General features: G+C 40.9%; 6 protein-coding genes across 7 annotated transcripts in view; all 6 read left to right on the top strand.

The window, feature by feature from the left end:
- Positions 1 to 204: 204 nt before the first annotated feature.
- pkmyt1 (protein kinase, membrane associated tyrosine/threonine 1) lies at positions 205 to 4,659 on the top strand. 2 transcript variants are annotated; one of them, XM_039787538.1, is made up of 8 exons: positions 205 to 566; positions 1,404 to 1,816; positions 2,336 to 2,573; positions 2,724 to 3,003; positions 3,095 to 3,201; positions 3,287 to 3,459; positions 3,598 to 3,818; positions 3,933 to 4,659. In XM_039787538.1, exons 2-8 carry the CDS (start codon positions 1,445 to 1,447, stop codon positions 4,315 to 4,317), a joined length of 1,776 nt encoding a protein of 591 aa, XP_039643472.1. In that variant the 5' UTR covers positions 205 to 566; positions 1,404 to 1,444; the 3' UTR covers positions 4,318 to 4,659. The 2 variants fall into 2 exon arrangements, with proteins under 2 accessions (XP_039643472.1, XP_039643470.1); XM_039787536.1 differs by having other exon boundaries at positions 205 to 643.
- Positions 4,660 to 4,758: 99 nt separating this feature from the next.
- LOC120550750 (zinc finger protein 3-like) lies at positions 4,759 to 6,990 on the top strand. The gene is made up of 3 exons (XM_039787535.1): positions 4,759 to 5,049; positions 5,335 to 5,527; positions 5,637 to 6,990. The coding sequence occupies exons 2-3, from the start codon at positions 5,344 to 5,346 to the stop codon at positions 6,509 to 6,511; spliced, it is 1,059 nt and encodes a 352-aa protein (XP_039643469.1). The 5' UTR covers positions 4,759 to 5,049; positions 5,335 to 5,343; the 3' UTR covers positions 6,512 to 6,990.
- A 1,208-nt stretch (positions 6,991 to 8,198) lies between these two features.
- Positions 8,199 to 12,064, top strand: LOC120550749 (zinc finger and SCAN domain-containing protein 21-like). The gene is made up of 4 exons (XM_039787534.1): positions 8,199 to 8,342; positions 8,609 to 9,206; positions 10,553 to 10,743; positions 10,856 to 12,064. Exons 2-4 carry the CDS (start codon positions 8,635 to 8,637, stop codon positions 11,776 to 11,778), a joined length of 1,686 nt encoding a protein of 561 aa, XP_039643468.1. The 5' UTR covers positions 8,199 to 8,342; positions 8,609 to 8,634; the 3' UTR covers positions 11,779 to 12,064.
- A 2,515-nt stretch (positions 12,065 to 14,579) lies between these two features.
- Positions 14,580 to 17,753, top strand: LOC120550593 (sesquipedalian-1-like). Its single transcript, XM_039787192.1, has 4 exons — positions 14,580 to 14,663; positions 15,103 to 15,213; positions 15,753 to 16,056; positions 17,167 to 17,753. The coding sequence occupies exons 2-4, from the start codon at positions 15,133 to 15,135 to the stop codon at positions 17,601 to 17,603; spliced, it is 822 nt and encodes a 273-aa protein (XP_039643126.1). The 5' UTR covers positions 14,580 to 14,663; positions 15,103 to 15,132; the 3' UTR covers positions 17,604 to 17,753.
- Positions 17,754 to 20,650: 2,897 nt separating this feature from the next.
- Positions 20,651 to 24,107, top strand: LOC120551628 (myosin regulatory light chain 2, skeletal muscle isoform-like). The gene is made up of 6 exons (XM_039789126.1): positions 20,651 to 20,751; positions 21,353 to 21,451; positions 22,558 to 22,738; positions 22,919 to 22,949; positions 23,006 to 23,123; positions 23,215 to 24,107. Exons 1-6 carry the CDS (start codon positions 20,749 to 20,751, stop codon positions 23,314 to 23,316), a joined length of 534 nt encoding a protein of 177 aa, XP_039645060.1. The 5' UTR covers positions 20,651 to 20,748; the 3' UTR covers positions 23,317 to 24,107.
- A 1,730-nt stretch (positions 24,108 to 25,837) lies between these two features.
- pgap3 (post-GPI attachment to proteins phospholipase 3) overlaps positions 25,838 to 27,942 on the top strand; it is a 6,033-nt gene continuing 3,928 nt past the window's right edge. Inside the window, exons 1-4 of the mRNA XM_039789125.1 lie at positions 25,838 to 26,273; positions 27,120 to 27,217; positions 27,465 to 27,617; positions 27,731 to 27,793. Coding sequence (XP_039645059.1) covers positions 25,997 to 26,273; positions 27,120 to 27,217; positions 27,465 to 27,617; positions 27,731 to 27,793 — 591 coding nt within the window. The 5' untranslated portion in view covers positions 25,838 to 25,996. The remainder of the gene's footprint in view (positions 26,274 to 27,119; positions 27,218 to 27,464; positions 27,618 to 27,730; positions 27,794 to 27,942) is intronic.

Genomic DNA, 27,942 nt, shown 5'->3' with positions numbered 1-27,942 from the left:
AAGAATATATCCCCCGATAGCCTAATAAATAAATATAACGAATAGTCGTTGAGGCCGATACCAAGGTTGGGAACCACTGGTTTAAAGTCATGATGTTACACACCCCGATACAGTAGGTGGCGGCATGTACCTTAATCGTCGGTTTGTAGCTCGCCCATAAAACTAAAGAAGAAGAAGACTTGCAGTGTTTATTTTTCACATACACTCTTGGTTGCCAGTTCCCCAATTACGGATTACATTGTTTCTGGAACATGTCCAGTTATGTTGTTTTTTTGTTTAGAAGCTTTTATTAGTGATTTCTCATGGTAGAAAGTGCCGTTCTCTTTTGCTCTGTTAACATCTAGCTATGCTGTCTGTGACGCCTGCGCAATATGCTCGTGTTGACGTCGTGGCGTGTATCAGGTGCGATCTAGCGTCTACACGCAGCACTGCGTATAATCATCAGAATTTGGCGCGAGGTAGTTAGTTACATGCTGAAGAGTTTACGCGCAGTTTGATTTTTGCACCACAGCGACTATCGGAGCACCGCTGTTTAGAAGACCGCCCGTCGTTAAAACTGGATTATGGTCTGTGTGATAACGTTACTTAATTCTACTTTATCTAACGACGAACTGTCAGTTACAGCACGCCATTTGACTATAACGTAAGTTAACTAGCTAGGTTATGTTATTATGTTGTTGACTCGGTCCGCCCTCAGTTAACGTTAGCCAAAATGTATTTTGCGGAGGTGATTTTGTCATGTCAGTGACGGCAAAGAATAAATAATGAATAATGCTAATGTTAACCATAGCTATTTTAGCAAAGTAACTTAAGTAAATATTACAGTTGACGACTGACGTTATCAAACTTGTAGCTAGTGTGTTTACTCGGTTAACCTAGCTAACGTTTGAGTTACGTTACATTCAGCAGGTCTGTTCTAGGACCTGTTCTACAAATGAGCTATCCACCAAAGGATCAAGAAGATTGATACTGATATCTGATAATTGGCCTACAACCTGTTAAGCAGGATGTTCAGGATGTCAGATCTCTCCTTATCTAGACCAAATGAGTGTGATCCAGCTGGACAGAAAAAGATAACCTCCACCAATTTCTGGTTTATTTTATTTACGTGAGAAGCGCATATTTTTAGTGCCTGAACAGATTTTATTTTCTATTGGCAGATCAAATTTTATTGCAAGTGTCAGAGTTTAGATTAATACGTTTCAGGGTGGCATTTAAATATTAAATTAAATATTAAGTATGACGGATAACTTCTCTATAATTTCAGACCGGCAATGTTTTGTCCATCCGCAGACAAAATTACATTGAATTGGCATTAGCTGTGCAAAAATGGTATTGGTACATTCATTTTAACTGTCAGCCGAGATTGCTACTGTGTAAAGGCTTTCTTTTAAATGTTGCAGCTCACTATCTTCAAAGAAAAGAACTAAATAGTCCTGACACAATGTCAGTGGCCGTGGAAACCACAGTGTCCAGGATGCCTCTCCCTCTTCCCACCCACTTCTCCCATGCAGAGCAGTCCTTTTCCCTCAAAAAGCGCCGTCTCCCTTTTTCCTCGTCTACATCCAGCTCATCCTACTGTTCACCTGCCCAGCTCTCACATTCTCTTCCCCCGCTGCCACCATCCAAGGGATGTCCCCCTCTGAGTAGGATGTTCCCCCAGCATCCATCCCCCTGGACCCCCCTGTCATGTTCCCTTAGTAAGTCTCCCGCTCCGAATTCTGTATATGATCCCAGCAAACAGCAGTCCTATTTCAGTCAGTGCTACACTAATTTGGGCCTGCTGGGAAGAGGGTCATTTGGAGAGGTATACAAGGTAAGGTGTGTGTGTGTGTGTGTGTGTGTGTGTGTGTGTGTGTGTGTGTGTGTGTGTGTGTGTGTGTGTGTGTGTGTGTGTGTGTGTGTGTGTGTGTGTGTGTGTGTGTGTGTGTGTGTGTGTGTGTGTGTGTGTGTGTGTGTGTGTGTGTGTGTGTGTGTGTTACATATACTGAATTATATGTTGCTGTTTATTTACATTAAGGAAATTAGAAATTCTGCATTTTAAGGACTATATTGTGAGGAAGTTGACATAAGATACTCAAGTTGTTAAGACCCTTAGAATAATAACTATAAGGGGCTGTCTAGAGTGGTAAATTAACAGTTTCTAATAAAAAAGATCAGAACAGGATTTACATAAAATCTTGAATGAATATATGTGCTGTGGTTTGGAAATTGGGGAAGCTCACAATACAAATTATAGATATCTCTGTAAGCCTTACTTTCTCACCGAGTATATCATTTGGAGATCCTGAGAACAGAATAGAGACCTCTGGATTTTCTGGATTTTTTTTTCTAGGTGCAAAGCAATGAGGATGGCCGGCAGTATGCAGTCAAGCGCTCAGCTCATCGCTTTAGGGGCAACAGTGAGAGGAACCGTAGCGTGAGGGAAGCCAGAAACCACGAGCTCCTCTGTCCTCACCCTCACATCCTGAATTTTGTGGCAGCCTGGGAGGAGTGTGGCCGACTTTACATCCAGACAGAGCTGTGTAGCACCAGCTTGCTGCTCCACGCTGAGAACCAGTCTCCTGGCCCAGGTCTGTCAGAAAGAGACAATACAATCTATTCAGATGTTGTATGAGCTAATTATGTTTTTCTACACAATCAATGCATATACTTCTTGGTCCAGAAAATTCTCAAATCCCCAAACATACTGACTGGCTTTCGTTTGAAACATTTCAATCCAGATGAGCCTGCAGCATGGGCATACCTGTGCGATCTCCTTTCAGCACTGCAACACTTGCACTCTCATGGTTTTGTGCATCTCGACCTGAAGCCTGCCAATGTCCTTATTACTGACTCTGGCCGCCTCAAGCTGGGGGACTTTGGGCTGCTTTTTGAGCTCAAACAGAAGAGTACAGAGTCTGTAGAGGGGAAAGTGAAAGACGACATCCAAGAAGGAGATCCAAGATACATGGCCCCTGAGCTGCTCCGTGGGGAATACGGTCCTGCTGCAGATGTTTTCAGGTACAAATACCATAAATGAGAAAATGAATTTATTTTCTAAAGAATGACACTGATTAATATGTTCCTAAATATTGTCAAATCATTTATTTAGTTTGGGTGTTTCTATTCTGGAGCTTGCCTGTAATATGGAAGTTCCAAATGGTGGAGAGGGCTGGCAACAGCTCCGACAAGGCTGCCTCCCCTCAGAGTTTACCAGTGGTAAGATCCACTTAGTCCTCATATATTGTCCCATTGAATTTGTTCAAATGACTTATGTTTCTACCATTTCCACCTGTATTTGCAGGGCTGTCAACTGAGCTACAGACAGTACTGCGGGTGATGCTGGCCCCAGAACCATCTGAGAGGCCGACAGTCTCTGAGCTTCTTGCTCTCCCCTCTGTTAGGAAACACAGGTGGAAGAGGCGCATCTACCTTGTGGTCGTCGAGACTATGCTGACACTGGTTTCCCTCTGTCAGGTAATGTGTCTAATAAACCTTTTGAAAACAAATGTTTGGAGTTTCCTTTTAAATAATTAAATGTACATGTAATTCAAACCTGAAACATGATCAAAGTTGAAGTTTCATTTTTATATTCTTCTGCTCTTTTTCTCGTAGTTGGTGTTGTGCTTTGGGTGTAGGCTCCTCTCCTCCCTTCACTTGTCCTTTCTTCCTCACTGGACAAAGCCACTGCCCTGCACTCCTCCGAAGGGTAGCTGGGACAAGGATTTAACCCTGCCCCTCAGTGCCATGCATGCTGACTCTGGAAGCCCAGAGGATGATACAGTGTTTCTGTTGGATCCTACAGACCCAGAGCTTTCCCCCACCTTCTTACACAGGTAGAGAATTGTATAAAAAAAATGTAACTAATTCATAACTTGGTTTTATGTATAGCATTGAGAAAGAGCTATTGGATTCCCTGCTTCATTTTTTACATTTCCCCCACTCCACAGGGTCAAATCCAGACTGTCTGTGGAAAGCACATCTACTCCCCTCCCAGGTTCACCGACACACAATCATCGAAGTCCTGCCCGCACGCCCACTCACTCAAATCTGGGTGATTGGTCCTCCTGTAACTTAGTGCAGACCCCTTCCAGCATCCACTCAAATGGTTGCTGCCACACACTGACACCCAGTGCGAGTCCCATACACGCAGAGCTTTGTGCAGATCGCACAAATGAAAACTCCACACAGAGCCGACATTCTTCATCCACCAAATCCTCGCAGCGACGCGGTCGCAACAGTGTCCAAACAGAGGTGGCTTTGCCCCGACCCAACTTTGAACCAAAGAACCTGCTCAGTCTGTTTGAGGATACGACTCTAGAGGGACTGCCATGAGTACAAGACTGCCAGTTTACATACAGGGGAAAGGTGTTTTCACTTTAAAAATAACGGGTGAAGAGGAACTCATATGTATGAATGTACTTAGTTTGTATGAACTGTTTGTGCCATTTTGTAACAGTCTTAGAGCTGCTTATTTTAATGTGTATTTGAAAAGAAAAATGATTAAGGGACAAAGGGTTGAATATGTAACCAGACCTTAAAGCACTTTAAGTGTAAATGCAATCTGTTGCTGAAATGACAAGTCATGATGTATTGTTTAATAAGTTATCATTAGCTTGGTGTACTCTGAGTCATTTACCTCATGAGTTACAGAAGAAAATAAAATCTGAATCTAAACTGTGTGTGTGTCTGTGTGTGTGTGTCTACTTACTCACCAGTAGACGGCAGCAACGCACGTCACGCTGGATGCCAGCCGCCTTAAAAACCCAGAAGGGGATGATGGGGTGGTTATGTTCCGTGCACACAATACCACATCTATCGGGATATTTATTTGACAAACCATTTTTGGACTTTGACTCCTGTTTATCTTCTTGATAAGCAATAGCCTACCTGTAGCCTTTTTTCCAAATGGACTCTACCATGTCCTGAGAATTAGATTTAGCAACCTATTTGCGGATAACTGCTACAGTGTGGATGTTGTAAACAATGAGCGTTTTCATCTGGATCACTAGTAGATAATCTGGGATTCATATATACAATATTTAACGAGATTGCATAAGGTTCAAGGTATGCTGCTTTCCCTTTAGTTTAGGAAATGGTAATGGAAAGATTACAGGCTACTACTGAGGAGCCCGTCTGTTTTAGCCTATTTAGGCTAATAGTGAGATGGTGTTTTTATTTGTATATGATGTGGTAATATTGTATGTTAATCTGTATTGTTGCAGTGATATATGTGGGCTATAGAATCTTAATGCATTTGATAGTTGGTATACATGTTGATAGAAATCACGTTGATCCTGCAAAGATCTATGAAATACACACACTGATCAACCTGCTCTCCATTTCTTTCAGGCAATAAATATGTCCAAAATTGAACGTCTGAATGCCCGAGTGGAAAAGCTGCTGTCTAAAGCTGTGCAGGAGGCTCTGGAGGTGGTGAAGGAGACCGTGTCCGAGTACCAGGAGAAAACTGCCAGAACACAGAGAGAGAACCAGAGTCTGAAGAGGAGGCTGCAGGAGCTCCAGGAGAAACTAGAAACCACTGGTAATAGACGATAGCCTACTTGTTTACGGAAACATTGAAACTGTTTGATAACACATGTTGATTGCATTTGTATTTTTTTGTGTGCTTTGTCACCTTTGTTGTTGTGCAGGAAGTGTGCCACAAATTCCCCCTGCAGCCCAGCAGGCCGATGCAGAGCTGCATCTGATGGAGCAGACACAGAAAGAGGAGCTGAAAGAGGACATTGATCTCCTCCCCTCTGATAAGGACATTTCAGTAATCTGTCCTTCATATTCATTTGAAGACCTTGACTGTGAAGCATCCATCCCATTATTAGTCACCCCCTGTGTCTCCCCTAGAGCAGCGACAGGACCACATTTAGGTGGCGATGACTTCAACAATCCAAGAGCTCTTAAAAGGGAGACTGATCATGGACTGTCAGCACCTATTTCAAATCATGTTGTTACAATCTATGAAAACGATCATAAAATGAAAGTAAAGCCTCCGTCGAAAGAAGACGCCATGCGCAACACCAATTATTTTCATGGTGATGCTGGTACGAGCGCTACATCCTCACACAGACTAAACCTAGAGCCTCCTGCCAAATCAGGACTCTACACTGAGCCGGGGGTTGTGTTCCGTGGGGAGCAAAATGGCATAGAAGAGCCACTATCCCAAAGATACAACAATGCCAACAGTGTTGCCGAAAAACACACCACTCAAACAAGCACAAAAGTGGGCGCTTCAGGCTCAAGTGGGTTCCAGAGAAACAGCAGAAAACACTACTGCTGCTCGCTCTGTGGTCGCACCTTTAGGCACGCCGGCGACTACAAGAAACACAGCAGGGTGCACACGGGGGAGAAGCCCTACTGCTGCTCGGTGTGCGGGAAGCGCTTCAGTCAGTCGGGCTACCTGACGGTGCATCTGCGCTACCACACAGGAGAGAAGCCGTTTGGCTGCAGTCATTGTGGGAAAAGTTTTAGTCACTCAAGTAACATGAAGAAACACCAGCAGACTCATCTGTGAGGATATTTAGGATATTTAGGGGCTGAACAGTGAATAATAAAAGGTGCAAAGTGCTGAATTCTCAAAGTTTAATGTCAAGCCATCTTTTATGAGCATTTTTGTCAGCTGAGCGTATTGCAATCCTATTTAGAAAGGGATGTAGCTTCAAGAGTGTGACATGGAAAAGTAATTGTGCCTTATTTTATCAAAACACGACGCTTATTGTAGAGCACATGTCAATTTACAATCTCATATCAAGCACAATCTAATAATTCCTACGTGCTATATAGGCCTACTACTGTTTGTCCAATTTCCAAATCAAATAAATGTTTACATTTCTTTACAATGACCCTATAAAACCTGAATCTACAAAGCCAAACCAGACATTGTGTTGTCAACTTAAAAACTCAGCAAAGCAGTGAGCAAATTGTATACTGTTGGATAAAACTTCACAGTGTGAGTCATAGCATTAAAACATACTGAACTGGGATTTTAAAGTTGATCTGTCTCAGGACTTATTAGTTGTCAGTGATTAAATGAATTGCAGTCTGGTGAGAGATGGCAGACATTTAGTAGTAAATCCTGCCTTTGGAGTATCCAGATCAGCATGGAAAGTGTATAAATCATAAATAATTGATCTCTGACTGTTTAAAGGCTCATGAAAAATACATCCCCTACAAAATATAAAGGTCCATCTTGGACAAAGTGGAACCATTACAAGATGTCAAATCCCTCCCAAGCTTGATATAACCTGGTTGCCACAGAAACCAGATGAGTCCCCTACGCTGGTAAACCAGAAGTCAAACTCCCAAGCCTAGACTGGCTTTGAGGATTGCAGAAGAAAAGTCTGTCAAAGTTTTGTATTTTTTTTTTTTTTTTTTTTAATAGAGGCAGTTTACTCTTTTTGAATCAACATCCTACATCGGTTGTGTCTGTCCAAGTCAGGGATCTTCAACAGGGGGTCCGGGACCCCACTTGGGGGTCCTCAGAGTCAGTGCAGGGGGGGGCCTCCATATTATTGTTAATTTTGGAAAGTTTTTTAAGAAATGAAAAAGTCTTAACATGAATCCAACATATTATAAGCAAATATAAATCCCCACTGCTTAATGGCCTAGGCAATCCACAGATACATTTAATCCTAAGGATTCACTGTGCCACATGTATGTTTTAACATTAAAATATGATTTATAAACCATGCCAATAATTATTAGGCTATTTTAATCGCTTAGTATTCTATGCAACAAAAAGGTATGTATAAAGGCTTTAGGCCACCCTACACGTTATTGTAGGCCTAGTTTATTATGCAACTTCATTTTATACAGTATATGTAGTAGGGGCTCCCTGCTCCATCTCTCATTCAGTTATGAGGTCCTTGGCTTGAAAAACGTTGAAGACCCCTGGTCTAAGTATCTGTCCTGTCTGTTGTAGAGCAATATTTGCTACTGAACTGGATTTCTTTACCGAAAGGTTGTTGCATTGTTGCAACTGTGTTCAGCTTGCATGTTGTATTGATAACGTTTCACTTCTTGAAATTTAGTTGAGATAATCGCTGCCAAATATTTGAACAGTTAACTGCACACCTAGCCTTGTCAGATAAGGTGAATAACGTTGCAGCACCGCATTACATCACTTTTCAGAGGGGATGACGAAATATCTTTCCCATCACTTCTAGGGTATTTCCAATCACAACATGTCCAGTAACTACTTCCCTTTCCTTCACAACCAGATGTAACTTATTTAAGCTTGGTGCTGTGTTTAAAACACTGTCTTAACCAGATATGTCACTTTCTACTACATCGGTTTTAAATGATTACATAGACAAGCTATAAGACACACTGCACAGATTTGACAGGTAAGTTAGATTTTTACATTTATTCTGTTTATTGATATTGCGTCTGCTACAATCATTGGTAAAAAAAACTTTGTAAATGTATTTAACTTTGAGCCTGAAAACACACATATCAAACCCAGTTCAACATTATCTTTATTACAAACCACAATATGTTTTTTTAACACTCTGTGGCATGCAGGCAGATGTTGAAGTGTTAGACAGAATTGCAAATCCACTTAATCTGAAACCTCTGTGGTTTTATTAAGCCATGAAGTTTTGTGTTTCAGAATTTCTGGAGGCAAAAGTTGTCATAATGCAGAGTGTCAAGTGTGTGGTTGTTGGAGACAGTGGAGTAGGAAAGACCTACCTACTCTTCACCTACATCAAAAAGATCTTTCCTAAGGAGTACATACCAGGTTTCTACGACACATACACTACCCAGGTTAATGTAGACAACCAGACTATCAGCCTGAACCTTGTAGACACCGCTGGCAGAGAGGAATATGACCATATACGCCCCCTCTGCTACAATCAAGCCAATGTCATCATCATTTGCTTCTCCATTGCTAGCCCAACATCCTGTGAGAATGTCAAGAGCAAATGGCATCCAGAGGTTAAACACCATTGCCCTAATGTGCCTAGTCTCCTTGTGGGAACTAAGAGTGACCTGCATGATGATCAGGAGATCCTGGAGAAACGGAGAGAGCAGAATCAGACCACAGTCACCAAGCAGCAGGGAACAGCAATGGCAAAGCAAATTAAGGCTGTTAAATATCTTGAGTGTGCTTCAATCAACCAGCATGGACTGAATGAGGTGTTTGATGAGGCTGTGCGTGCCTTTCTCAGTCATTCAATCACCACCAAGAAATCCAGCTGTGTACTCTTGTAAGTTTAGGTTGTATATTGTATTTTGATGTGGTTAAGTTCATCTTTGTATGTACATTTCTATATGTCTTTGTATATCTGTGCAGCTTCATGTGCTTGTGGATGGGAATATCATGTACGCACTTTAGGAAGCTTAGTGGATGCTACAGAAGTATCCAACTTGATATAAATATGTAACAGATCACACCATGTTATAGTTAAATGTTTTTACTCTTTATTTTACTCTGGCACCCCTTTATTTTATTTTATTTTATTGCTGTTGGTCTTTTTAGTTTGCTAATTATTAAGTTGTTCTCTTCTGTTGTTGTGATGTGAAATTCCTCTTTTGACCAATTTGTTCTGAGGCCCAGGCCACAAGGAAATAGAGATTTACATTTTAATCGATGCAACAGAATAATTCAGTAAAGTAAACTGGTCAAGGTCAGATGTCGGGTGAATAAAGAATCATTAATAGTAAACAGTGATGTGCAAATTAATAAATGCATTCAATGTAGACTTTTATTCTGAAAATCGCATCACACCGGAAGTAATTCTGGTTCTGCTTCCTGAGGTTGCGAGTTGTTATGTTGCGTCCTTCTTATATACTGTCTATGGTTGCGTCCCGAATTGTGCTTTGTAATATTGTTTAATATTTGTTTTGGGGTTTTTTTTACCAGTTAAGTTGATGTAAAACAACTTATAAGTCTTGCCAACAGAGCAATCACATGACGCATTTGTTGGAAGTTTAAAGGGAAGACGATAACGTACGGAGTTAGCTAGCTAATGTTAGCTATCCACGTTAGTAGCTGCTGACTTCACGACTTGTATACTGTCTATGCTTCACGACTAGCTTGCAGGTACAGCCGTTCTGAACATGCTTAGCCAGGGAACCAGCGGTCATTTAACACGTGTTTAAAACATGTTTGCTTGAAATGTATATCAAATACATCGCGAACTAATATAAACACTTAGCTTAATGTTGAACATAGCATTTACTTACCGTGGAAAGAGAGTCTGTAACTTAGCAAACATAAACTGTAATTAATTCACAGCCCCATTGCAAATAAACTGGCAAAATGACTGCAGAACCACTCAGGATTACCCTGGTGTGAGTGAAGATGACTGTACCACAAAAGTATCAAACTATCTTATGTAAAAGTTTTAAAAGCACAGGCCAAAATGGGATCAACATACAACAACAGTTTCATATCAAGTAGTAGGAAGCACTGTTGTCACACAGCAGTGTTTGTGAAACATTTCCTATGACTGATTATGCAGTAACTGTTACATATGGCTCCCTTTGCAGAGGATTCTGCATAAGCTGTCCACAGTCATTCCTTACCCTAACTAATTGACGTTTTTTTCAGGATGTCTAAACTTGAACGTTTGAATGTTCGCGTTGCCAAGCTACTGACTGAAGCGGTGCAGGAGGTTCTGGAGGTGGTGAAGGAGACAGTGTCCGAGTACCAGGAGAAAACTGCCAGAACACAGAGAGAGAACGAGAGTCTGAAGAGGAGGCTGCAGGAGCTCCAGGACACAACAACAAGAGAGAGCACAGGTGGATAACACGTGTAACTTTCTTGAATCATTATAAATAATGTTACTATCCCATACTGGTTGTCATTCATGAGTGACTTTGTGAAATTATAACAATCTTTCTTTTGGTCTAGATTTCACAGCTGTTCTATCTACAGCTAGTCTGTTACCTGAAGAAAAAGAAGTCACACATAATCAAGAGCAGGATTTTGGGCTCGCTTTGAGGCAGGACTCAGACCTCCGTCTCGCAGAGCAAAAACAGATAAGCAGCCACAAACCTGACCATGACGTGAAGCAGGAATCGACACAACAGGAGAGCTACAATAACACTGAATCACAAGCTAAGTGCAACTCGGCACAACCAACAGAACATTGCAAAGCACAACCAGAGGAGGTGACAAACATTATTGAGGAGGCAATGGCAGTCCACACAACACACAGTGCAAACAAGGACATCAGTTTTGTCTCATCCACAAATGTGTGCACCTCTCCCTCCAGCACTATCAAAAGAGAGTTAGAACTAACCGACTGCGCAACATCAGAACCACCATCTCTTCAAGAACAACATAGTGGATGTGTGGATTTAAGCTGCAACTCTTCCCGTCAGAACTCTGCTGAAGAAAGGTCACAAGTTTGTGCTGAACCTTACGGACGTGTCTTTGCACACTCAAATCATGCCATACCTAGGAGGCATGGCTTTGCAAAAACCAACAGGGCTGCATTTGACGGGAGAAAAATCAGGCTTGAGCACTTCAGGAGAGATGAATCACACTTGTGCATTGTATGTGGAAAGACGTTCAGCAGGGTCGGGAACTTAAGAATCCACGAGCGCTGTCATACGGGAGAGAAGCCGTATGGCTGCATACAGTGTGGGAGACGTTTTAGTCAGGCAGGAGACCTGAAAAAACACAAGAGGGTCCACACTGGGGAGAAACCGTACTACTGCAACCAGTGTGGAAAGAGCTTTAGTCGGGGGGAGAATCTGAAAAGACATCAGAAGATCCACATTGGAGAGATTTTACAGTTACAGCAAGTGTGGAGGGAGCAACAGCAATGATTATTATACTAGACTTAATCCATTAACATTAAAAACAGCCATATTGATGTATCTCTCCTTTGCTGTAACAACTATTGATTTTGGACTAAACATTAATATCCAGTGAGCAGGTTTAAATATTTGAAGGTGACAGTGTGTTAAGGCCCGGACACAGAGCCGACGACCAAACGTCGGCAGAAAAGGCAGTTGGACTGATCAGTCTCCCCAAATTGGTCAAAAAAGTGCCTCAGAACACACCAAAGCGACGAGACTTAATACGTCTCCATAACAGCAGGCGGCGCTAATCTGTATTGTCGCCCAAAAATGAAAACCGGCAGCTGATTGGACAAACGCGTCACGTGGGTCTAGTTTCTCCGGGAATTCAAAGACAGACTGTCATGGCGGCTTGTTCAGAGTACGATACTAATACAATCTCATATTGTACTAAAATAGCTCACTGAAACATGTTTTAAGCGAGAAATAGGCCGTGCAGTTGCTGAATCTGTCTTCATTTCAGATCGACAAAACGTCAGTTTAAAAGATTTTCGTCAGATTTTGAGAGACTCTAATCACGCTCATTCCTTTCCCCGTTTCCGGGTTAGCACTCTACCAATCAGATGGGTCATTTGAGTCCGACTGCCGGCAAGGTCCGCCCCGCCGATTATTCATGTCAAATCGGCCAAAACGACGGCCCCTCGGACGGACGACGGCACGGAACACACCGAACAGACTCGAGTCAGTGACCTCGCCAGAATGTCCAACGGCCGATTAGCGGCTCTGTGTGTCCGCAGCTTTAGTGTAACACCTCCTGTGGTTATGTACAGAATGAGTTTTCTCATGTAAAATGTGTGAATGCTGAAGACAATTTTTGAAACTTTTTAAAATCTTGATAACATGATTGTCATTAAAATCGCCTGATTGTCCAGACTGATTGAAGCTGGCTGTGTGCTGCTGGATATATTTATCGCAAATGTATTTAGTTATTTAGGTTAGAAGCCAGGAAAATAGCTTGCACAGCAAAAAAATAAATTAATTTATTACCACCACGAATGGCTAAGTGAGTGACTCATTAACATCACTCAAAGGCTCATTGAAACAGTCACAGGTTTAATGTGTTATGGCTTAATTAATGAAAAAGTAATAACATAAACCCTCACCTTACATCACCCCTGTGGATGTGTGTACTTTTTTTCCTTGAGTAATATTATAAGGCTAGAATGTATGAGAAATTATCACATGCACCCACTTGACTTTACACATCAGATGTTAGGGATTTTCCCAGAACAACCACTGACCCACAGCATGTCAACAGCATTTAAGAGTTCACACGGTAGCATCTGAGAAACCACAGGTATAAGTTACATTTCAAATACTAGATAAAGAGAGAATACACAGTATAGTATGTATACAGTAGGTTGTTTTACTGTACTTATTTACCCTCCACCTGCTGTAGTTAGTAACATATGTACATGGCGTATTAACTTGTTAGTGGGCCTTGGGACAACACCCTTCAACTACCGTCCACTGTGTATTTTGTGTACTCTGTCAAGTACCCATGACGTGCAATGCACACATATACTGTATGACCAGAGACCTACCAGTACTATGACAATTTGCTCTCACTAACTAGCACAGTACATCAACTGCGTAATTAATGCTTACTATTGTACATGGCCCCTATAACAAATAATAATAAATAATACATGAATAAAATGCTGAACTAATACTAGCTGCCCCCAGGATTTCAGTGTATAAGTAAGTGGTAATTACACAAGTTTTTATTTTTTTTAGAAAGGTACGCATTTGAGCACCATACAAATTAAAACAACAAAGATAAGATAGAAGAAAAGAATAAACCTCCGAAACTGGCATTTGGAGACAAATGACATGGTCAAGTGAGTGGTGTGATTAATGATTAAGTAATGATACTCAGGGTTTTTCTGTATTAATGTAATTGAATATAATAAGAGTCAATGTAACATAACATAATATAGTATGGGATAAGACATTGTATGATGTGTAGTAGTCTAGTATAGTATATAGTATAGTACAACAATATAACAGCGTAAGATATAATAGTATAATACAGCGGTATAACATAGAATTGAATAGAATATCAAATATAATATGGTGTCATATAGTATAATATAACAATATACAATATAACAAGAAAATATCAACAGAATGGCGAGGTATATAATCAGTCCAGCAGAGGGACAATGGAGAGGAAGAGGAAGAGGTGTGTGTCTTGTTCACTCAAGAAAAGTGTCTGTGTGTGTGTGTGTGTGTGTGTGTGTGTGTGTGTGTGTGTGTGTGTGTGTGTGTGTGTGTGTGTGTGTGTGTGTGTGTGTTTTGTGTGTGTGTGTGTGTGTGTGTGTGTGTGTGTGTGTGTGTGTGTGTGTGTGTGTGTGTTGTGTGTGATGTGGGGTGGGGGGGTGGGGGTAAAAACAGGGCCCCAAAGTTACCTTGCTGGACCTGCTTTAGTTTTACTTTACTGGTGCTGACATTGGCACTTATGGGGGCCATGGAGGTCTGGATAGATCTTGCCCGACTGGAGATGCAGACTTGTATTAATAAATGTTAATTAATTAAAGCTGATTTGTAATACAAATCACCTTTAGGGTCCCAATGGGTAAAGTCTAATAGGTATAATGACAAATGAACCAAGTGCCAAGATTTGAACGTTTTTGCATAAGAAACATATAGCCTATTTTGGAACACTTCATAATAAAACTAATCGGTTTTAACCTGAATGTAGATGTAGGCTATTGTTTAATTAGCCCACATCTAGCGCTGTATACATTGTGTGCTGTGGACGTGGAGCTGCCCTCTCCTTGGCTACCAGGAAGTGATTGACACACACCCACAGGATCGAGGAAACTGAAACACAGACACGCTTCTAAAAGGTGAGTAAACAAGAACCATGTGGAAGTAGGAATAGTCTGGCCTTGCAGTTTCGCTTAAGTTAAAGTAGAACATATTTTAAATGGAAAGTGAACTTAATGAGTCAGATTTTGGGCAAAGGCGCAGACGTTACCACGGATGGTAAAAGGCGTTAACGCCAGTTGGCAAGTTATTAATGGCGGTCTGTTTGGCATGTTTCCAAATAAATATAAACGAGATTAAACGGTGTAATAGACAGTTTTAAAATTATGAAATAAGGGAAGTAGACAATTTCCTTGTTGCAACCCGGAAAAAAAGCAAATTTGGCCTAACATTACAGACACATACGAGACTAACGTGTAATTACTTCTCCATAAACTGTATAAACATAGGCTACGCAGTAATAAATGGGGATGTAGGCTTAATTATTTATATTATTCGATTTTTTTGTCTATGTTGCAGGTCCAGGTCAAAGCAACCTGTGATGTTGAAATGAAGATTGACGAAAAGATTTTCACCCATTTTGAATCTTGCACCTCACAAGTGGACAAAGAAGGCTACCTCTACAAGAAGGTAGGACACTTTAATGAAAACAATATCCACATTTACGAGGAGGAAGACCACAAAAGCTCCAACAAAGAAAGTACATTGAGGTTTTAAAAACACACCCACCACTTTGCTTGTAATATTTGAAACATTATCTTCATAACATTATTTGTAGGTAGCTTTCAAAACAAAGTGCTTTACTGCTTTAATTAAGATTAAAACATAACAGAGCTACAATTAAATAAAATCAGGCAAATTAAAGTACATGTAAAGAAATTGAAAGAAAATAGCTTAGAACACTTGAGTTATCTGGAAGGCTGTCAACCATACAGCTTTCAAAAGAATGTAACATTTTACATTTCTAAACGCATAGAAACAATCAAAAACAATAACAAAATGTACTTCACTTTTTCATTAAAAAAAAAATTCATAAAACACTCAAATACATGCAACATCTGACCGCCCAGGAAGCTACTTATTTCACCAAAGGAGTTGTGTAATAAGTTGAGTAAAGGAGCAATTGGTGAGTGAGTCAGTTAACCACAGATTGCACAATTGTCACACAGGGCGAGATAAAGACTTCCTATCAGAAGCGCTGGTGCGTGCTGAAGGGGAACCTCCTCTTCTACAAGGACCGGCCGGCTGACCGGGACGTGACGGGAGTGATTGTTCTGGAGGGCTGCACCGTCCAGCTGTGCGAGTCCGAGGAGCAGTTCGCCTTCTCGCTGGTGTGGAGCGATCCGGGACTGCGAACGTACAAGTTTGCTGCAGAGGACCAGGCCGATCAGGAGAGCTGGATCAAAGCCCTGCTGTCAGCCAGCCACAGCTACCTGGCCCTGCTGGTGATGGACATGGAGAAGAAGTACAGAGGTGAGAGACAGAGAGTTTCTCTTTTTTATTTATTTTTGTGGTTCTGTGGGTGAAAGAGAGCTGCCTTTGTTCTAGAGAGCAGCTGCGTGAGGCTTCACTGCTTACAGCCTCCACATCAGACGCCATTGTACTTAATGGTACATCATATGCAGATATTACAATCTCATAACATCCATCTGTCAGTATGTGCAGGAATTGTGAACAAAAAAAACCTGATAAACAAAACTGATCTGCAAAATGAGGGCAGTGTAATGTGAGCAGCTTTAGCCTCTGTCACTGTAACTTCAGCTATTTATTTATGTAAACTCAGCAAAAAAAGAAACGTCCTCTCACTTTCAACTGCTTTTATTTTAACATTAACATGCGTACAACTTTGTATGAACATAAAAAAATTCAACTACTAATAAATAAACTGAACAACGTTTCACAGACATGTGACTAGCAGAAATGGAAAAATGGGTCCCTGAACAAAGGATGGTCAAAATCAAAAGTCACAGGGAAGACATCCTCCTCCCTCATGTGGTACCCTTCCTGCATGCTCATCCTGACATGACTCTCCAGCATGATAATGCCACCAGCCATACCGCTCGTTCTGTGTGCGATTTCCTGCAAGACAGTAATGTTGATGTAATTAATTAATAATGTTAATGTGTTCTGCCATGGCCAGTGAAGAGCCCGGATCTCAATCCCAGAACGTCTTGGACCTGTTGGATCGGAGGGTAAGGGCGAGAACCATGCCCCCCAGAAATGTCCGGGAACTTGCAGGTGCCTTGGTGGAAGAGTGGGGTAACATCTCGCAGCAAGAACTGGCAAACCTGGTGCAGTCCATGAGGAGGAGATGCACTGCAGTACTTAATGCAGCTGGTGGCCACACCAGATACTGACTGTGACTTTTGATTTTGACCATCCTTTGTTCAGGGACACATTTTTCCATTTCTGTTAGTCACAGGTCTGTGTAACGTTGTTCAGTTTAGTTCTTAGTAGTTGAATCTTTTTTATGTTCATACAAAGTTTTACGCATGTTGGCTGAAAATAAAAGCAGTTGAAAGTGAGAGGACGTTCCTTTTTTTGCTGAGTATATCTTTCTGCTTGTCTTTGCTCTGTACTCAGATGCATTAGGCAAATTCTCCGGTGAACCAGCCAACCCTTTCGTCATACCAAATTCCAACACTGCAGGAGCGGGATATAATCCTGCACCCTATCAGAGGACACAATCGTCACCGCTACCTTTGTATCCAGCAGCAGGTGTGGGAGCAGGACCGAGTCTGAGCTCCAATCAGATGCTTCAAGCTCTGACCGTTTCATCCAAATCGGCCAGTAAAAGATCACCCAAACTCTGGTCCAAGAGGAACGCAAACGTGGTGCCTGTTAACACTCCTGCTCTGCCTTTGGGGGAGTGGTCAGGGGTCTGTTTAGGCTCCAAGGATGAATTCACAAAATTGCATGAAGATTTTGGAAAAGAGGTGAAAGAACTGATTGCTGATTGGCTAAAGAGGGGACAAGGTGCTGAAGTTATTCAGGGCGAAAACTTAATAGATTTTGGATAATAAATGTGAAGTATACACTGATTAAATTTCAAAGCTATTATGTAAATAGGAACAACTGTTGTTGAAATATATTTGTACATATTTGATGTTTAAGAGCATACTGTTTCTTTTTTACTTATTAGAAATCAATAAATGATCTCATGCTCTATTGGTCTTTGTTACTTATTACAGTGAAATGATTTCTGAAATTTTAATAACATTTAAAGACCCTAACACCAACTGCAAATGTGGCCTCTAGCTAAATGATCTTTATGTACTCTACGTAGTCCATCTAGTCTACCTAGATCTACCTAATCAGTCAGGCTGTATCGTTAAAGTAAGGGATAATACCCAACAACTTTTACGTTCCATGATTGCAGAAATGAAAATGAGAAGAAGAAATGGTTACATAAAATCAAATAGTTTAATAGTTTAATTTTCTTTCTTTTTCTATTTTTCTTTTTTTTAGTTTAAACTGCTCATCTTCTTTTTGTTTCTAACCTGTAGCACTTTGTGATCTTTTGATGAAAAGTGCATTATAAATAAAATGTATTATTATTATTATTATTATTAGTATTATTACTGGCAATCAAAGACCTGCATCATTTGTGTTTGGTTATACTGTTAGCAGCATTTAATCCACACCTGCCAGCCAATCCTGCCATGGTATTAAAGGTTTTTGTACAGATACCAAAAAGATACTTTTCTTAAACCTTTGAGATATATAGTCATCCTTCTCTACAAAACACTTTTTTTCATTTGGAAAAAGAAGCTAAAGTTCTCAAATAAATAAAGATAAATAAATAAAACTCCATAATTTCCAGTACTTAAAGACCTCTATTTACACATGCAAAAAGGAGTAGGAAGAAGTAAAACATATGTACTCCTACCCCTTTCTACCCTTTCTACCCTATTAAATGAGTTAGCTACAAAATAATAAGTCTACAGAGATAATGAATCTGTAATCAATGAAAATATATATTCAGAAGTTCTATTCACATTCATATATTTACCCATACACAACAAAAAGTATACACATACTACAAATTGTTCAATATAAGCCGAGATTATTAATTGCACTGTGTTTCTCTGTACCTCTGGAATATAATCTTTTTGAATTGGAATGTGTTTAGACATTGCTTTCATTCATTATTTTGTTTATTCCACAATTTAGTGCCACTGAAGGATAAACAGAAACTTTTCCTTGTAGTTCGAAAACTGGGAGTCTTAAAATTTGACTTTCCCCTTAAGTCGTAGCCCCCCTCGCTTTCAGAAAATCTTTTCTGTATGTTGCCAGGCAATAAATTGTTTCTCGCCTTGAACATAATTACTGCTGTTTGAAATTCGACTAGGTCACTATGAGACATTTGATGCCAGTTTTCTGACTTGACAAATACTTGTTTTTAATAACAAATTGAGTTTTGATACTGAGCCCTGTTATTCAGTCATCAAATGTTATTGATCACTTAATTACCCAATTTGTCTATGTACCGGTAAATTAAAGTTCCCAACCATGTTCACCTCAAAGCAGGCCAGTGACTGTGTGGGTAAAAAAAGGACTGGCAGTTGTATCGGAGCAAAGCTGGCCAAGAAGGGCGAAGTCTGTCAAATTTTAGAAGAGTCCAAATGGCTGAGAAAAAGAATGGCGGGGGGAGGCAGCGCTATTTCAGTCTCTACAGCTGTCTTGTTTTTAGGGAGTTGACAGAGCTTCGTCTCTTTCTCCCTCTGTCACCTTTAAGCACATACTTCAAGTGTATTTTCTGCTGTTCACAACCTTCTTTACTTATTATTCCAATAATCTGTGGCGGGATCTTGGATCAGATAAAATCAACATAAAAAGAAGTGTTGGTCCCTTAGGCCTACGAATGAACGAGGTATCGGTTCACGCTGGTGCTGGATCCTGATACATACCTTAGTTGTACATAGGCGTGATTGATGGCAGCCTATGGAGCTCATATATGGAGTTCAGTGGGTGGGCCACTGTCCTGTTCTGAAGCAACTAAACTAGGAACCTCCAGGAGCAACCCAAATTAGTGCACCCATGGTGGGAAAGCTGTTTATTTTGTCTAATCATCATTTGCTGTTTCCCATTACAGATGTGACTTACTGTCACAGAAACATACATTAAGAGGTCCTCGAATTACAGAGAAAGATTCAGTATTTGAAAATCTCTCAGGCATGTGCTATTAAAAAATACTTTTTGTTAACTGCCAATATCTTGAACTTTGTCTTAGTTTTTCTGTGTATGGAATCTTGCACTTCATGAAAACATGACAACAGGAAAAAGAAAACAAGCAGGCTACCTTTAGATGTTTTTTCCTTTTTCAAAACAAGCAAAATTTTAAAGTTGATATACAGTATTTCCATGAAGCATTTCCTGCCACATGTGTCCATATTACAGGACTGTTTACATTTCTCATTGATGCAAGGTCAGTGTCTGTAGAGGCCTAGTAGTCGCGTGCCATTACTGGAGCTGGACGAAAGTCCATCAACCAACTGTTTTGAAGTTTCATGGCTGTTAATAAACCCTGATGGTAACTACTGATCTTGTAGTGGGCTCGGACCTCGACCTGACTTATCATTTAGACAGGTGATGACTTCAGGATATGTTATCTACGAGTACGTGTTGGCACCCGGAGAAACTTGAGGCTGCTAATTACCGATAATCCTATTCGTGTGAGTGTGTGTATCAAGGGAGTAAAGCAGCAACAGTCTGTCATCTTACGCCGGGTTTTGTTCTCTCACTGTGGATATAAAAGAAACAAAAATAGACACACAAAGACTCTCAGTGTGTCGAGATGAAGAAGAAGGGTACAGGGGTCGGATCAGTTGTCCCTCAGCATGTCCTGTCTGTCAATTTTGCCATATTAGTCCACATAGTCCAAAGTCAGGCCTGTGTGTTGGCATTAAATTCACCTCATTCCAAGACTCATGGGGCCTATTTTGGAGCATCGGTAAGCCGATCCAACCCGCCACCTCTTTACTCCTCCCTCTTTCTCTTACTTTCCTTCGGCTCTGTTTTCCTGCCAAACCTGATGGTGTGGCTAAAGTTAGCCCCCTGTGGGCTAGTATATAAGACCCCTGGGGTCCGATGCATACATGTCAGTCACATCGGCTTGGCGTAGGCTTCTCTTCTTGACCAACAACAACCCCAAAAACTTGAGAGATGGTGAGTGTGGCCATGTTCCTGGAAGAACAATCTCTAGGGATCTAGGATCTTCTCAGCACGAAACTGATGAGATGAAAGCATCACTGATACATTTGCTATCTGGATTACCAACAGCCCATGAAGCAGTCTCTTGAGCTGAGCCTACCAAACTGTGGATTTGGACCCAGTGTTAACTTGCTGGCTTGAGCTAAAGTTTGGCTAAGTCAAACCTTAAACTTGGTGACATTCTGAAATACAAAATGTTTTGGGATCACTGGCTTATTATTGTAGTCCCCAAAGCCATTACATTGTACTAAATTGGGTGATAGATTCAAAATTGATAGATTTCTTTTATAGGAATAATTCTCTTTCTTCACGCTTTGTGATGAAAATGTGTGATTTGTTTGGCAATTTGGAAAAAGCCACCAGATACATTGATTTAATTAGATGTTTTTGGAGCATTCTTTCATTGATTTTAGTCACAATAGGGATGCAGAAGTTACTGAAATAAACAATTTAGGATAACAGGATAACCAGGATAACTTCATCTGAGAGTGAAGTCTGTTTGGTTGATGTTTTGTATGTTAAAAGTGTATTTTACCTTTCTTTCTTTTTTTTCCAGGCACCCAAGAAAGCCAAGAGGAGGCAGCAGCAGGGTGAGGGTGGTTCCTCCAACGTGTTCTCCATGTTTGAGCAGAGCCAGATCCAGGAGTACAAGGAGGTAAAATTATCTTCATCACATCTCACATACTTCAAAACTGAAGTTGTCTAGCAGTAAGAATTAAGGTCCTTCTACGCCGTGTGAGAAAAGGGACATTCTGTACACTGCAATGACTCCATGTATAGTTTGACCTCAGACTTAACATGAGGAAGCTATAGACCTGATCAGGTGGCTGCATGAGTGCAAGAATGTCCTCATCAGCACGACAGGACAGTAAATCAGTTTTTCCAATGACATCAGCTACCTCAGAGACTCAAAACACTCGCTCTGTGACCCCACTGGAATGCCGCCCAACAGCTGGTGGACAGTAATCAAAGCAGGAAAGAAGGGCTCAAGGTGGAAAGAACAAGACAACATTGAGGTCCTAATTTTGAGTTGAGTCTGCGTTTAGGGAAGAGAAACAGGAACAAAATGTTTCTTTGTTACCTCAAGAAATAATTGGGATGTAGCACTTTGCTCAACACGTAAATTAGTGTGATTAGATTAAAAAAAAGAAGGAGTCTCTTTAGAGCTTTTTTCTCATCATACAGATATAAAGAAAAGAGAACACAATGGCGACAGGAGCTGAGCTGAAATAGTATTGGGGACAGGGTGATCCCATTTAGTCACAAGGCAAACAAATAAAGGGCAAGGGGGGGGGCTGACAGCTGTAATCAATACCTTCTCCTTAAATGTCGCAACAGGCTTGTCTCACATTCCGAGACCATTTTAACACCTTAGAAAGACAAGTGGCCGACCAGCTGCCAAGTCCCAAAAGGTTTGCAATGCCATCTTTGGTTTCACTTGGTGCTACGCTCAGCTATGTGGGACGGGAGGTGGAGAACGACTCCACATTTACACGTTTATGTTGGCAGACTATCTCCGGCGAATAATTATCATAAGCAAGTCTTATGACAAGGACTTGTGAGAAATCTGAGGATCTCGATTTTCACTGTTTTAATTACTTATTAGTTTAGTTTATAGTTTGATGGTTTATGAATGTCACTTGAGGAGGTGGTGAACCCTTGGTGTAGCCACGACAAATCAATTTCATTTTAAATTAAAGGTTTTATTTGCTATAACCCTAACCCCTAACCTCTCCTCTCTTACCTAACTGTCCATGGCAGGCTTTCACAATCATTGACCAGAACAGAGATGGCATCATCAGCAAGGATGACCTCAGGGATGTGCTGGCCACCATGGGCCAACTGAATGTGAAGAATGAGGAGCTGGAGGCCATGGTGAAGGAGGCCAGCGGCCCCATTAACTTCACCGTCTTCCTGACCATGTTCGGCGAGAAGCTGAAGGGTGTGTTTGTTGGCCTATACACTCAAGCAATTCAAGTCTCCTTTGCTTGTCACTTTTTTTTGTCTTATTTCGTACATTTTCTCCACATAACATGCTTGATATAATTCAGGATTTTTTAATTAAGTTTCATTTTTTTTTATACTTTATAATTGAGACTAATTGGCTGCTTTTACTCTCTAGGTGCTGACCCCGAGGAGCGTTATGCGCTTAGGTACCCGAGGATTCCTGATTTCAAGGCCACTGGCTCATCAAGAAGGAATTCTGACCTTTTGCTGGGATGATCTTAAATCTAGATGGACCATCTGAGATTCATTTTTCTCCATTTTCCCTCTCCAGCCTTGAGGAGCTCCTGACCACCCAGTGCGACAGGTTCACCGCTGAGGAGGTGAGCTGATCCGTCTTTGTCTTGCTCATATTCACATTCTGTCTTTAGTTGTACAAGGTTGTAAGCCGTTTCTTTAATCTCTCTCCTGCAGATGACCAACCTGTGGGCTGCTTTCCCCCCTGATGTGGCTGGCAACGTGGACTACAAGAACATCTGCTACGTCATCACACACGGAGAGGAAAAGGAGGAGTAAAATCCACCTCTCTCAATATCTACCTCCGTTCAAACCTGTGCTTGACCCACCATCTACTCACTCCCCTCCTCTCCGACGACGTGGCTTCCTTGCACGCTTACGTGCCCCCGCGGCCCACTCTTTCCACTTGCCAGCTCACTACGAAAAGACTTGTGTCCTTTATCGAGATACTCAGTGAGAGGACTGAAGGCTGTAGGGGTTGTTTGTGTGTGAGTACCAACAGGGGGACATGGGATTATTTTCAATAAAAAATAATCTTGTGGCACTGAAACACTCTCTCCATCTCTGTCCCTGCCTCTTGTTCCTGCTTCTTTTCCCCCCATCGTTCATTCTGTCCTGTGTTGAGGCCAGCAGTGCATGCATCTGAAAGCTACATGCAGTGTGTACGGTCTGTTAGTCTCAACCTTACACAGATTGTTTCATGGATTTGTCTCTTTGTTTGTAATAGAGAGGAGTGAACACTAAAAGAGTGGGAGTACTGTACTATAATAGTTTGCCTACCCCCCCTCTTTTTAATCTGTCTCTCCCTCTCTTAAACACAGGTATGAAAGGAAAAGTTGCAGTGAAAAAAAATAGAGAAGCATGATTTTCTTTAAAGAAGATAATCTTGTAAATAGAGAAGGAGATGGTGAAAGATAGTGAGCGGGAGGCAGGAAAGAAGTTAACAAAAGTAAAACGTCTTTGTTTTTTTACTCTTCTCCCTCCCTCTCACTGCTGTTTCTCTCCTGTTGTTGTGATCGCTTCTGTAACAAATAAAGAAGTACAAATAAAATCCACTATCTTTCGTATGACACTGTGTCTGTTGGCTTAAGTGGGGGCATGGGTGGGAGATAGCACCGACTGTGGACTGCAGAGCACTGACTGCACACTGACTGTAACATGGTGAAACATTATCAAGGTTTGGATGGGATACTTTTAAAAGATGGTCAAAAATGAAAAAGTGCTGGTCAAGTCTAAAATGTATTTAATGTGTCAAGCTGAATTGCAGTAAAGTAATTTTTCCATGTAGTAGCCTATCAACCCATGACTCTAAAAAAGAAAAGAAAAGTGGAAACATCTAACAATACAAGAATAAACTGGTAAGGAGTAGGACTACACTCAAATATATGAACCACAACACTGCTGTTACTGGCCCTCAAATTTGATCTAGAGCATAAATCTCTAAACTCATATTAAGTTATGGTTGGGATATTGAGGCAGCTTCTGAAGCTGATTAAATTCTGCAGACTCATCAGTTCCTGAAACTTGAGCAAGGGACGTTATTTAGTTTTACCCTTTAGAGCCCCTCACTGGGGGAGAATATACCTGCAGAGCATCTTATGCCAATGTTAGCATTTGCCTCAAAGCAGCACTGTGCCTCAGTACAGCCTCAAATAGTAGCTAGCATGGCTGTAGACTCAGCTTCTTTATTTCAGAAGTCAGATTGTTTTGCTATGTTTTTTTTTTTTTCCAGGGACACTTTTCTTTCATAATTTCTCTTTTAATGGCAGCATGTTGTCACTAATCACTGTCCCCTTCACTCCTCAGACAGTCACTATCATTACATATAGAAAATGGATAGTGACAATATGTGTTTCTGTGTTTTTAAGTTCATCATATGGGCTTTTTGTTTTTGGTCCACCTGTCTGCATTTAAAATCAATGTGCACAACTGAATAAATCATTTTTAATAGAACCTTTCTACTTTTTCTGCCTAAGAGAGCTAGACAACAGTTTTTTATAAGTTAATTGTAACTTTGCTCTTTACTTCATGGCTCAAAATAAATGAAGTAAATGCTGTGATAGGCTACTAATGTTGACAGGCTGTGGAAAGTGACTGGTTATGAATGAGTGTGTTAAGTTAGACACTGAGAATTATATTCAAAGCAAGAGACTTTTTCCACAAAGGGGAAGACACCTGTTAATGTTATATATTTGACACAATTCCCTGAATGTGAGGGAGGCATATACAAAACTGTTCTTTTGCTTGACTGACAAAGTAGCCTATATGTAGCTGATAGTCTTTGTTTTATATATTTTTTAATGTATTTTGCATATAACATTATTATTAATAATAATAATTATTATTATTATTAGGCTATTACTATTATCAGGCTATTACTATTATCAGGCTATTATCATTAGTAGTAGTAGTTGTAGTAGTAGTAGTAGTAGTAGTAGTAGTAGTATCATTATTATAATTATTATCACCAGTTCCTCAAGAGTATTAAAAACGTAGTAAACGAAAAATTATATTTTATCAATGATTTAGACGCATGTAAAAAAAGTATGCCTCAATGAATCACGTGACGTAGTGACGTTGTCATCAAAACAGGAAGTGAAATATGAAACAAAACGTTTTGCCTTCGGAATAAAATCTACCAATATTTCGCTTTACATTATACCAGTTCGGAATCCAGCAGATAAGTAGGCTAATAAAAATAAAATAATCGAAGCTAAGTGTTTTATTACTCAAAACCATGCTCAACACAAAAACTTCCACAAACACCTACCAGTGAGTGTTTTATTTTGCAAATGGCGGTCGGAAACGATGTGCGATTGTAAAACTTGACCCTTAACAGAGGACAGGAGGACAGTGGATACACTGTACTGTTACCGTAAAACATTTCAGGCTCCGGTTTGTCGCCACTAACTAGGCATGGCTGTCTGGTAATGTGGACAGTCGGCTGTGAAAGCCATCGATGTCGCTGCCGTCCCGCCGTGCCTTTGAGAGTCCTTCCGGGCCGAGACTTAGCAACATGGCCTCAGCGGTAACGTTACCCCGCTGCACATCTGTCAGACTCCCCGCTGTGGCCACCGTAGTCCTGCTCCTAATGTCGGTGACCACTGTACAAGCATCTCAAGGCGACAAGGAGCCGGTTTATCGAGACTGTGTGAAGCAATGTGTCCGGACCAACTGCACCGGAGCTCGGCTACGGGGGTTTCAGTCTGCCCAGCCGCAGTACATGGCGCTGACAGGTGAGTTGTTGTTGTTGACGGTGGTGGTAGGTAACGTTAAGTTAAGCTACCTTAGCAGTCTTTAGATTTCTAAGCAGTGTAACAGTTAGGCCTACCCTATCCTACCTATCACTCCTTAGTGATAATAGCCGGCTAAATTCATCCATCTACTGTCTTTTGCCAACAGTTAACATTCACTATGTGTTTATTCATCCGTGTAGCTACTCTCTTCTGAAGCGTTATTACTGTCATGTCTACAATGTGACTTTTAACGCATTAACGTGATATTTTCTCATCTTTGTTGTTTCATGGGACATATGGTACTGTTTCAAAAACTGAAACTTCCTTGAAAGTTGAAAGCCAGTTTTTCTGGCTGAGCAAGATGTCACAAAAGGCCTGTTTTAACTGCACCCTCGGCCCATCATTAACAATTGTATAGTGTGTGTTTGTGAGAGGAAGCAAATGATAGGCTACTATCCAAGATAAACTGAGAAGTAGTGCCTCCTCTTCCCCAGCTGCAAATAAGGAGGGCTGCTGCCACTAACCATTATTTTATTTTCTCAATCAATCAGAATCGCAATTGAGAACCCCAAAGCTTGTTTTGGTCGACCAACAACAGTACTCCAAAATTTACATTGATATAAAACAGAGAAAAACAGCAATTTCTCACATTGGAAAAGCCAACCAGAGAATATTTTGACATTTAAGCTTAAACAAAGTATGTTCTGGTATTCAATTAATTGTTTCAGCTCTTTACAGGTAATTACATTTTTTCCCAGATGTTTGTATTGTTGCATATTCGTACCTATTGAATTGAACTTGACCCTTTTTAACCTGCGCTCCTCTCTCTTTGTTCCTGTGTCCCAGGTTGGACGTGTCGTGATGACTGTCGCTATCAATGCATGTGGACCACGGTGGGCCTTTACCAGGCCGAGGGGTACAGAGTCCCACAGTTCCACGGCAAGGTTGGTGCTTCTTACAGTGGCCAGTATGTGTGTCCCACCGAGCTTAATTACAAAATCTTACCCAAAGTTATTCTGTTTTGGAGAGGATGCTGGGTTCTGTCCTCTAAAATAGCTTCTAAGTCTGATTACTTAAATCAATAGATTATATTAGAACAAACCTCTCTTAAGTGCTCCAGTGTTGGTTTAGTTTTAACCGATTTGAGTAAAATGTGTGAAATTAAGTAGTGATGTATTCTATTTCTCATAGTGGCCATTTGCGCGCTTCCTGTGTTTTGAGGAGCCAGCTTCTGCCCTGGCCTCTCTGCTGAATGGCCTGGCTTGCCTTCTTATGCTGCTGCGCTATCGAGGCACGGTGCCTCGCCAGAGCCCCATGTACCACACCATCAACGCCTTCTCTCTGGTGAGATGGAGAAAATGAAAGAACTTAAGATAAATACACCAATACTACTATGTGTCTACACGCGTGACAAAATTAACCATGCGTATTTAACTGGATCCTTTGTGTTGCTTTAGGTATCTCTTAATGCCTGGTTCTGGTCCACTGTGTTTCATACCCGGGACACCTATCTGACTGAGGTAATGCTTGTTGACTGCCTAGATACTTGTAAAGCTGCGTCAAGCTGTTTTTGTCCACTTGATGTTAGATAAAAAGGTCATAGCAGAAGGAATTATTAGGACTATCAAGTTTTTAGGACCAGCCTGTAAACAAAGACTTTCAAAGTTGC

The sequence above is a fragment of the Perca fluviatilis genome, chromosome 21, assembly GCF_010015445.1.
Source record: "Perca fluviatilis chromosome 21, GENO_Pfluv_1.0, whole genome shotgun sequence".
Taxonomy (NCBI): Eukaryota; Metazoa; Chordata; class Actinopteri; order Perciformes; family Percidae; genus Perca; species Perca fluviatilis.
The sequence above is the reverse complement of the archived record's forward strand: the minus strand, read 5'-3'. Positions and strand labels throughout refer to the sequence as shown.

Coding starts and splice junctions, on each gene's coding strand:
- pkmyt1 (XM_039787538.1), top strand. CDS start 1,445: ATGTCAGTGGCCGTGGAAACCACAGTGTCCAGGATGCCTCTCCCTCTT. Junction 3,004..3,094: donor CCTGCTGCAGATGTTTTCAG/GTACAAATACCA, acceptor TCATTTATTTAG/TTTGGGTGTTTCTATTCTGG. Junction 3,460..3,597: donor CACTGGTTTCCCTCTGTCAG/GTAATGTGTCTA, acceptor TTTTTCTCGTAG/TTGGTGTTGTGCTTTGGGTG.
- LOC120550750 (XM_039787535.1), top strand. CDS start 5,344: ATGTCCAAAATTGAACGTCTGAATGCCCGAGTGGAAAAGCTGCTGTCT. Junction 5,528..5,636: donor GGAGAAACTAGAAACCACTG/GTAATAGACGAT, acceptor GTTGTTGTGCAG/GAAGTGTGCCACAAATTCCC.
- LOC120550749 (XM_039787534.1), top strand. CDS start 8,635: ATGCAGAGTGTCAAGTGTGTGGTTGTTGGAGACAGTGGAGTAGGAAAG. Junction 9,207..10,552: donor AAATCCAGCTGTGTACTCTT/GTAAGTTTAGGT, acceptor CGTTTTTTTCAG/GATGTCTAAACTTGAACGTT. Junction 10,744..10,855: donor AACAACAAGAGAGAGCACAG/GTGGATAACACG, acceptor CTTTTGGTCTAG/ATTTCACAGCTGTTCTATCT.
- LOC120550593 (XM_039787192.1), top strand. CDS start 15,133: ATGAAGATTGACGAAAAGATTTTCACCCATTTTGAATCTTGCACCTCA. Junction 15,214..15,752: donor AAGGCTACCTCTACAAGAAG/GTAGGACACTTT, acceptor ATTGTCACACAG/GGCGAGATAAAGACTTCCTA. Junction 16,057..17,166: donor CATGGAGAAGAAGTACAGAG/GTGAGAGACAGA, acceptor CTCTGTACTCAG/ATGCATTAGGCAAATTCTCC.
- LOC120551628 (XM_039789126.1), top strand. Junction 22,950..23,005: donor GAGGAGCGTTATGCGCTTAG/GTACCCGAGGAT, acceptor GGAATTCTGACC/TTTTGCTGGGATGATCTTAA. Junction 23,124..23,214: donor ACAGGTTCACCGCTGAGGAG/GTGAGCTGATCC, acceptor TCTCTCCTGCAG/ATGACCAACCTGTGGGCTGC.